The 10664-nt window shown below is 36.0% G+C and overlaps 2 protein-coding genes across 2 annotated transcripts; both read right to left on the bottom strand.

Moving 5' to 3' along the window:
• Positions 1 to 477: 477 nt before the first annotated feature.
• LOC110779162 (uncharacterized acetyltransferase At3g50280-like) lies at positions 478 to 2143 on the bottom strand. Its single transcript, XM_021983693.2, has one exon. The coding sequence runs from the start codon at positions 1958 to 1960 to the stop codon at positions 563 to 565; it is 1398 nt and encodes a 465-aa protein (XP_021839385.2). The 5' UTR covers positions 1961 to 2143; the 3' UTR covers positions 478 to 562.
• Positions 2144 to 3922: 1779 nt separating this feature from the next.
• On the bottom strand, positions 3923 to 6810 carry LOC110779161 (protein C2-DOMAIN ABA-RELATED 7). Its single transcript, XM_021983691.2, has 3 exons — positions 6559 to 6810; positions 4492 to 4587; positions 3923 to 4347 (listed from the first exon to the last, which is right to left on the bottom strand). Exons 1-3 carry the CDS (start codon positions 6667 to 6669, stop codon positions 4051 to 4053), a joined length of 504 nt encoding a protein of 167 aa, XP_021839383.1. The 5' UTR covers positions 6670 to 6810; the 3' UTR covers positions 3923 to 4050.
• Between the last annotated feature and the right edge of the window lie 3854 nt (positions 6811 to 10664).

Below are 10664 nucleotides of genomic sequence, written 5' to 3'. Positions count from 1 at the left end.
CTTATCAGTTTTGAACTAATTTAGTTCTGATCTGATCAGTTCAGTTCTAATTAGTTCTGAACAGTTCTAATCAGATTAGTTCCGATAAGTACATATGAACACCCAACTGACTGAGCATTCTGAAAAAATAGTTGACGGTACCAGAACAGATTGCACAGAACCAGAACGGATTGCACAAAAGCAGAACAGAATGCACAAAAGCAGAACAGAATGCACAAAACATATCAGATGCATGAACACTACAAAGTAGGACAAAACAACCATTTAGTTTTAAGTGCTCTGGTTCTTTCCTATTCTTATTTTCTTGGTCAAAATAATATAATATGAAGCAGCACTTCTCTAGATTAATATTCTTGCTAAAACTTCAGCCTAATAACAATTCATCAAAAACTACGATTATAATATTCCCATTTGTTAATTTCGTAATACATAAAACTAATACTCCATACATTCATGTTGTTAAAGATAAGATAAAAATACGATTAATGAAGTTTATTGCAATTGTAGCAAAAGAATTATAGAGCTGGGCAACAACAAACAAGTGGGCTTACAAAATGAGTCCTTATAGTATTAGTTTGGGTGGTGATGAGACTGCAGCCATAAATTCTTGGTCTGTTTGGAGAGCTCTCATTGAATCAGGCGGCAAACATATCTCTAGATCTACACTTCCAGTCCCTTGATATCCAGGGTAAGCATTCACAACTCCCACAGCTTTATTTCCACGTCCACCACGGACTGCAATCGGTTTTCCTATTCCGAATTCATTGCCATACATGTTAAATCTTGGTGAATGTTCCATAGCTACTGTGTTATAGTCATGCAGATCTCTGTGATGGTAGCAATAAGGAGATTCTAACCATTCTTTAACAAACTCACGCACAGCTTTGTCAGTCAGACTCACAACTGACTGGTGCAACAATAATGCTGCCCATCCTAAGTTGTTTTTAAGTAATTCACCTGCTGTAGTTTTCGTGGTGATTCCTTTAATACAAGTTCCGAAATAATTTTGAGGTAAAGGTGGGTTTAATCTATGCCTGTTACTGGCAAACATGTAATTATATAGAATTTGATCATGAGGTAGGCAGTTTGCTCGAACGATAGACCTCCAGACAAGTGCAGACAGGGCTTGGAATGTAGAAATCATCATGCTGCTGCCTGTACTTTCCTTATTTGCTTTGGCTCGAATGGTGTTAATAGAGTCAGATGAGAAATGGAAGACCTTTTCTCGGAGTTGAGGAGTATCAAATCTCCTTATAAACTCTTCTGGTCGAGTAAATGGGAGGGTGATGGGCAGAACACATCCATCAGGAAACCACCGGTTATGAATTGGCAAACGCGATACAGGAATTAAGTATCCTTTGTCTTTGGCTCTATGTATTTCAGACCATACATTCCAAAAGTGCCAATATGCAGTTCCATCTGCAATAGCATGGTTAATTGAACATGCGATAAAGACTCCATCTAGGAGCTCTGTAACCTGTACTGATAACAATGGTTTAAAATGGCCGTCATAGTTTACAGCCACCTCAGGCTCATTGTAATAAAAAAATGATGCAACTATCAAAGGAATATCATTATTTGGTGACAGAACATCAGCAACAGTTATATCTAAAGCTGTGGCATGGCTAAACTGAGCTCCAGGGCCTTTGTTACAATCAACAAAGACACAACATTCATGCTTGGCTTCATCAACTTGTATAACAAGCTGACCAGCTAAAGGATAGAAATGGATTAGGGTATGAGAAAGGGATTCTTTAAGACTTTCAAGGAATGAGTCTATTGAAAATTCATGGCCATTTAGATGGGAAGGTTTGCTGAAGAGAAGACCGTTTTGGATGTAATGGAAAGAAAGCATGGCTAGATCTAGTGGACCTAAGTGGTATGGCTTTTTTGATTCCGAAACTGAATATTTTGGTTTCACAAACCACTTTGAAATTTCCTTAACTCTCCAAAATTCCATCTTAAGTTCTGTGTATTTGGGTTCTTAACTTGACTGATTTATAAAGGAATTCAAAGAATATCGTAGGTGAACAAAGCTATAATAACAGGAAAAGAGACATTAATTTGGATAAGAATTTGGAGGAATGGGAGAGGTGGATCAGAATTTGGATCAGAATTGAGTTCTGCTACAGAAATTCAGGAAAATAATTAATTGGTACGCAATTCTAAATTAAAACTGTCAATGCTGACAAACTAAACCTACGGAGTAATTAAAACCGTCGATGCTGACAAACTAAACCTTAAACTTTACCTTGTGCAACTACCCAACTACGGAGTACTTAACTGCTTTAATATGTACTCCCTTTTTTTTTTTTGAGGGATAATATGTACTCCCTCCATCTCTTTTTATTCTTTAGATTTTTCTTTTGGGTTGTCAAAAAATATTATTTATATTTTCTTTTATATTATTACATAAATGTTTTAATATTTATCAAAATTTATATCTAAAGATTATTTTAACCAATTAAATTCATTGGATAATTTAATCTATCACACTATTTCTTTAGGACATTAAATTTTTCTCATTTTTCCAATATCAAACTTTTGGTAAAAGTAAAAATATTAAAAAGTATAAATAAATTAAGGTAATTTGCCTTGTTTAAATAAAAAAAAATACAGGAATCTCAATGCACATTAATTATTCGTTAAAACACGTGTAAGATACCAGTCGTAAAGAACAAAAAGAGACGGATGGAGTACTACGTATTTTCAATTTATTTTGGTGAGGTGGTGCCAGGTTATTATACAAAGGTTTTATAACCATCTTAAAAATTCTGCCCACTATGTTAGGCCGGATCGGGCCAAATTTCGGGCCGGAAATTTTGCCCAAACACGTTATTTCAGGCCAAAAATAACAGACTTTTCGGACCATTTTCGGATCGGGTCAAATTTATAACTAAAATCTCAATTTTGGATTGCCCAAAATCCACCCAAATATAAAAAAACGGATCTGGCCGAGCTGGACCCAAAACCCGTTTTTTTCGGATCGGGCTCATGATGATCAGGTCTAATGTCATGTAGTTTGCATTTCTACAAGCACAAATGACTTGTTGAGATGAAAAAAGAATTCATTAGGTTCAATTACAACCAGACGAAAACACCGCATCTACCTTACGCACGTGAATTTGTGAACTAGATGACCAATAACATACACATGCACCGCGCACGCGGTACACCAAACAACCGTTGAGGTATTAGCAAGTCTAGTGGTTAACACTGAAGGTCTGTGTACGATGGGTCTCAAATTCGAATCTTACTCCCCCTCTATTTGTAATTTGTATATAGCAGCCGTTTGTTGAACTCAAAAGTCGAACAAGCAATGCAATCCTAACGTAATGGGTCATGTCATGTGTACTGTGGGACCAATTACTTAGTACGGAGTATTAAGGTTGTTAGAATGTGCCTTGAATCGGTCAAGCCCCTTACTACAACACCCCAACACGGAGATCTCGCTGCCAGGTCAGCGAGTCGGGGTTTAGGGGCGACGCCCCAGGTTTAGGAGTTCGGGGATGCAACGTGGTCCTCGATGGGGATCTCGCTACTTTACGGTATCTGTTATTATGGACTAGGATTATCTGTTTTGGGCCTACTTTCTGGGCTTTTCCGCATCTGTTTAGAGAGTACTATATAAACTTCCTAGGTCATAACCTAGTTGAACTCTATAACATGTACTCCTCAAGATCAATTAGTTTCCTCCCCTCTGCTTGTGGACGTAGTATATACATTATTAGTGAACCACGTTAAATCTCTGCGTTCTTTATTTACGTTATTTAATCTTTCTTTGCATCGTTATAACAAAGGTTACAATTAGTCTATACTGGAAACTGACTTTGCGATTGTTGGCTTGTTGCCTCAAATCTATCAAGTCTAAGTAGTCAATTGGATTGTTGCGTTCAACTACTAGAAATGCGAGGTAGCCGGGTGAGTTTGAAATTATTCAGCTTACACTAACCACAGGTTCCATTCCACAAAAGAAAGAACCCCAAACTAATTACAAACTGGACACTCAAAAGTCAAAACCAAACCGTATCATCGTCTCAATTTGTAGTTCTAAGATACTAGAACTAAAGAATCTGGAACATTTACCCACTCAATTTGTAGTTCTACCTCACCAGTTGCCACATTTTTAAGCCTGAGAACCATGTCCTGCACTAATTTCCCATCCTTCCAAGTTATATGGCTCACGTCTGCTAAGGAATTTTCCCTGCTTGGAAAGATCTTATCAACAACAGTGCCGTCTGGGAGACCACTTAATGTCGTCCTCAGACATTCTACATATGCTTTTATATCTATCTCAGCTTCACCCATTTGGTCGTCACTTGTAAATGTGTCTTTGTCATGCACTGTCTGTAAAATTAATAATAGATCGATCAAATAACTACAGGTCAAAACATATTGGTAAATACCAAACATTTCAAAACTTTAACGTCTCTAAATGGTAATTCAAATACTAATAGGAAACCATCCAAGGTTACCAGGGGGGGTACTTACTAAGTTAATGGGAACATCAACATCAGTAATTGCAAGAGTCAGTTCGTCATTCCATGCAGGATTACAGTCATTTTTGACATGTCGTGTCTTCAGTTTCTGCAGTAAGTTACACCCAAGTTTAATCAAAACTAAAAACGCATCTCTATATAGCATACAAGGGAATCATGCAATCACAGGATCAGCTGGAATTCTGTTTCACCATAGGACAGCACAAATGTGAAGAATATAGAGCATACTGATATGCTACTCGTTCATGACCAAGTCTTAAGCACATTCTGCATCAGTCATATTCTTTTCTCAGGAGCTAAAGAAGAAACAAAGGACATTTGCCAATTCACACCAACGGCGGCATAAAGGATAAACAGGATTTGTTGGTTATCTTTTGTACGAGGAATTGGCACCACATTTAAGAGGAAAGAGAAATGCAGAAGAGCGGCATCCATATTTAGATACTCAATATTATTACATGTACTCTGCATAATGGAAGCCTGAATGGAATACAAAGTAAAACACAATGTGGATTTTTGAGCTTGACCAGGTGTTCATTTACTAATGAGTTTCTTTTCAGTATTTTGTAGAGTTAACGATTAAGCCAAAGACAACATTAGTAACAAAAGGGAAATGAAGAAAGGGGTCTAAAAGTTGAAACTTGCAGCAGCACGAGAAAGAGCAAGGAGTCGAAGCATACAACAGAATGCAAACAGGGCCTAGCCGACCTACTCTAGAAGAAAATTTCTTCTAGTTGATACTGCAGGAAGAATAACACCATGATTAACCTACAAAAGGCCAAATTTTGATTTGAGTTACGGCTATTGCTTTGTATATGGATGATCTGGCCTCAATTTGACCATGAAAATTAATTAACACAAATCAATCTTTGGAAATCTGACAAATGACAGGTGAAGGCTGGAAATGAAACTTGTCAACGAGCCTGACTAGGTTTGCAAGTAAGGTACAGAGTTTATGAAAAACTCACCCCCTAGAATTAGTTTACTCATAGTTTTGGGATAATACCATCGTACTTAAAGTGGCCTTTCCGTATGTACACAAGGGAATCTAACAAGACTATGTTATACTGGTTACTCTATATCCAAATCCTCCTTCTTAATGAACTTAGGTAATGTTTCCCTATCATCGGAAAACTACACATACGACTGTATTTACTTTGGAATTTCACTCTCCAACTGCCACTTTCACCCTAAAATTCTCCTACACGTCTATAAATTCCTTGCTGGAAGGTGGGATCATCCCCATCAATCCCTCCAGCACGATCAAACCAATTCCAATCAAGTTAACTGGTTGTTTGGAACTACTCTTTTTTTTTCTAGGGAACCCATAGAAGGGAAATTATATTAATAAACCATTCAGAATACTAGATGGTATGTCGTCACCAAACAATCGTTATTTCCCAAGATTGGAAATGAGCTAAATTATGGGCGACTTCATTACCACTACGCTTAACAACCAAACAACATTAACAAATCTAGAGTATAAATCAAGAATAACTTCAGCAATTAAATGCCAGACGCTATTTCCACTACTGCCTCCATGCTAAACATTTATTCGGAATAAGCAGTCACTCCACAGATTATGTATTCCATAACATATCTCTCTTTCGTGTTATCACTTACACCTTCCCCCAAATTTGTCACCAACTCAACTTAAATCAGTTTTACCAGTAACCACCTTTATCAACTTATAAATATTCTACCATTGCACATTCTTTCAAAGCATCACAAGATATGATTACTTAATTAGCCATCAGAAATCGAAATTGACACCAATAGAAAGCTGAACTTGGAAAAACTCAGAAAATTGACCTTATTACCCCCAAGCTTAACAGAACTACAGATTTCACCAAATTCTTCAAATACCATATTAACAATGGAATCGATCAATTATTGATTTTGGTGCAAGTATTGTAGACACGGGTAACCCATCTATTTCACCAACGAAGCTAGTTGACATGCACTCAAATAATTAGGTTCAAAACTAAGAATCAATCATATAAATCCAATCAAATATGCTAATATCAGCGAAGTCTGAAAAAGGGGGGAAATGATGAACCTGTGCGCCCATAGTGATGATAACATAAGGATCGCTGCTGGTTGAATCCTTGATTACAAGATTGCTGCCTTTTATCACTCTCATTTTCAGGAGACCAATTATATTCGCCATTGTTGATTTTTGTTTTTATCAACCTTTTTAGTTTTTACTTTTTTTTTGCGTCTTTGGGGACACACAAAAATGGCGAAATTAGAGTATGACTTCTGTTAATTTGTTTGTTCTTCTTCTTTTTTCTATTTTTATTTTCGAATTTTAACGACAATTTTAAAATGGCTAAAATAATTTGTAGCTATTATGATCTTTTAATTTGTACCTCACATTTTGACGTGCAGAAAGTAATACCATTCGTTTTTTTTAATCGACTTTTTTTGAAGTAATACCATTCGTTTTTTTTACTAGACCTTTTTTTTAAGCAGAAACCGGAGGTTATATTAGATTAGTTCGAAGGTTTCAAATTGTTTTTACACTAAAAGCGCTTTATCCACAAAAACTTATAAGCGCAAAATACTACATAATCTAGATTTATACAATCAAAATATAAGCTCACAAACTTAGCAAAAGCTTCACCTAGCACCATAAGAGAAACATAAATAATCAATCCAGCTAGGTGAAGGGGCAAGACATCTCAATTACTCGCAGTTATCTCCATTGCTTGTCGTACCGTCCATAACCTGCTTTCCGTTGTTCATGCTGCTTCCATCATCTATCTTCTCCTTACCTTTGTTCATCGAATAAGCTGCACCACTTCCATCTTTCCTTATAGTAACCATGATAGTCCCAAACAAATGTGACCTCTGAAGTGTCCATATCTTCTGGAACCTGAGGATTAGAACCTTCCATGTTCCCATCAGCTTGTCCTAATGGTGGAAAAGGGTCTTCCACACCAATTCTTGGTAAAATCACTTTCAAGTCTACATCATATGCCTCTTGAGCATAATCTGGCACCACGAAATAAATATTTTGCTTTCCTTCCATATGCACCCCAAATGTTGCTAATTGATGAGCCACCATATTGTTTGCTCTTGGAATATGCATAAAGGTCACAGTTTCTAGCTTTGTTAGTTCTTTATTCCTAACATTTTCTGAAAGTAGGTATGCTTTACCGCCAATAGCACGGTTTTCTTAATAATATCATGCTCACCACATCATTCAGAAGAGGAAACCGTTCATGATGATAATATCGGTCCATAGTATCCAGCATAACCTTCAAGGAGACAGCGTCAGTCTCCAATTCCAGCTTCCTCACACCATACTCTTCTGCCAAAATCAATCCATCCCTTATTGCTTGCAACTCTGCTGACAAGGGAGTTATAGCATTGTATTTTACTGAAAAACCCAGATATCAAGTACTAGAAAGCCTTCTAAAAACTCCACCTCCCCCAGCAATATGCATAGCCTTCCAAGCACCATCAGTATTGAGTTTCAAGAAATCTTCAAAAGGAGCCTTCAAAGCATTCATCAACGTGTCTGCTAAAGTTACTTTCCCTTTTCCTTTGCCTAGCAAAATTTGATTAGTGGCCATATAATCCACGTAAAGAAAATTGAAAATTGAAAAAACCCTTCTTCATTTTCAGCTTAAAAGTTGCCATTCTTCTAGCTCTCCATATATGCCATAAAGTAACACTGAATAAAACTTTCCAGTCCATATGTTGAGGAAAATTAAAACGAATCCACTCAGCCCAATCAAGATTAAAAAAAGAACTTAGATTAATGGCCTTAGCTAATTTGAATCTCTAAAAGATAATTTTCCAAATAATTCCAAATTCATAGCGATCCCTAAAAAGATGGAGATGATTTTCATAATGAAAACCACGTCTAACACAAACAACAAAAAGATTGGGAATAAGGGGACAGTTTTTCAGCAACTAGGAGAATCTGATGGACACAATTCCAAAGAAGCAATTTATATTTAAGGGACATTTAATCTTCCACAGGACTTTCTAATTAGTCAAACTAGGACTAGGGATCCAACTGGGTTTACAAATAGAAAAGTAAGCAAATTTTATATGGAAATGCTCAATAGTCGATTGAATCCACCTAATTAAATCCTCCTGCTCCGAATTTCTAGATAAGGGAGTGGCAAGAATCAAGTTTTGAATCTCATATGAAATTAAGTGTTTAATATCATCTAGAAACCAAGTTCCGTTTCGAATAATATGACTAACGAACCAGCGGGCTTTGGAACTCGGAACCTCCCTATTCATTGGAGATATAAAGGCCCACTTCCAACCCAATGATGATACCATAAGGATGTTGATTTCCCATTACCTATACCCACAATTAAACCATTGGCCAAGGTTTCATGCCTTTTAATAATATCTCTCCAAATTGGAGAATTATAAGCTCTAGGAATGCAATCAAATAAGGCAAAGTTGCGAAGATATTTTTCATTAAACAATCGAACGCACAACTTTTCCGGGTTATTTAACCTTTTCTCACACTATTTTTCCATAAAAATAAGATTCCATTATTTAAGCTTACGAATTCGCAGACCGCCCATATTCATTGGTTTTGTAACCCTATTCCAACTAGTTCTAGGCATATAATGAGGGTTATCAATCTTATTCCAAGGAAACGTCTACAACTTTTCTCTAAAGTTTTTAAAAACACTACTTGGCAATAAAGAGGTTTGCATATAATACAAGGGATAAGAGTTTAAAAACGATTTTATAAGAGTGCATCTTCCTCCTATATTCAACAATTTTCCTTGCCACCCTTTAATCATCTCCAAAGTTTTATCCCACAAGCCCATAAAATTAGAAATTTTCAACTTGTGGGGCCTAATATCAACTCCCAAATATTTCCAAAATAAGAGGTAGTTTTAAAACCATGGGAAGCCGATAGCTCGTTTCTAAATGAATAACACGTTTTAGTAGGAAAAATCAACGAAGATTTACTAATGTTAACATGAAGACCGGAAATATCTCCAAATTCAGCCAAACTGTCCATTATAACTTTCTTATTATCCAAAGTAGCATTTCCAAAAAGGAAAAAATCATCAACATAAAAAAACATGAGAAATGCTAACATTATTGGTTAATTTCAAAGGTTTCCAAGCGTTAGAGCGCACCTTCTCTTCAATTAAAGTAGACAATCTATCTAAACACAGAAGAAAATTTAAGACGAAAGAGGATCACCTTGTCTAATACCTCTAGTCAGAATAAAGTCACTAGTGATCTCACCATTCCACAAAACAGAAATAGACGGAGTCGTAATGCAACACATGATTAGCTTAATTAAGGAATTTGGAAAATTGAAACTAATCAAGGTGTCGTTAATGAAACTCCATTCTAGACTATCATATTCTTTTGTAAGATCCAACTTAAGAGCAAAGACCTTTTTTCCCTTCTTCCACTTATGAAAGTAATGAGCCACTTCCTTAATTAAAATAACATTATCCTCGATACCCCGACCTTTAATGAAACTAGATTGAAGCGGGCTTATAATACGATTTAAAACGGCTCTTAATTTAGAAGAAATAATCTTAGTAACTAACTTGTAAATAGTATTACATAAACCTATTGGTCTAAATTCCATAATAACAGAAGGATTATCCTTCTTCAGAATAAAGGAAATATACGACTTATTAATAGACTCCGGAATTTTACTATTTTTAAAACAGTCCAAACAAAAACTCCATAAAATACTACCCAACTTGTCCCAATGACGTTGGAAAAAAAACATGCTGAATTACATCTGGGCCCGGACACTTAATAAGATCAATATTAAAAAGGCTTTCTTTTACTTCCTCCATAGAAACACTTCTAACTAATAAACGACTCTCATCCTTAAAAACCCTAATTTGATTACTTCCCAAAAAATTACGCAAACTGTACAAATGCGTGGTTTGAAAGATGCTCTTAAGGTGATTCGAGGCTAAATTATTTAAATAAACTGGACCAGTGACCCAGTTTCCATCATTATCTTTTAAAGTAAAAATCTTTCCTTCGCTTTTCCCGATGTTAGCCAAAATATGAAAATACTTCGTATTATAATATATCACCATACTTTCTCCAATTAATACCAGCTTTCTGCGCCCAGATAATTCGTCCCTTCCTAAAAATATCATTTAATTGAAACAACAACTCTTTTTCCAGATTAACTAA

This window comes from Spinacia oleracea, chromosome 5 (assembly GCF_020520425.1).
Source record: "Spinacia oleracea cultivar Varoflay chromosome 5, BTI_SOV_V1, whole genome shotgun sequence".
NCBI classification, from domain to species: Eukaryota; Viridiplantae; Streptophyta; class Magnoliopsida; order Caryophyllales; family Amaranthaceae; genus Spinacia; species Spinacia oleracea.
The sequence above is the reverse complement of the archived record's forward strand: the minus strand, read 5'-3'. Positions and strand labels throughout refer to the sequence as shown.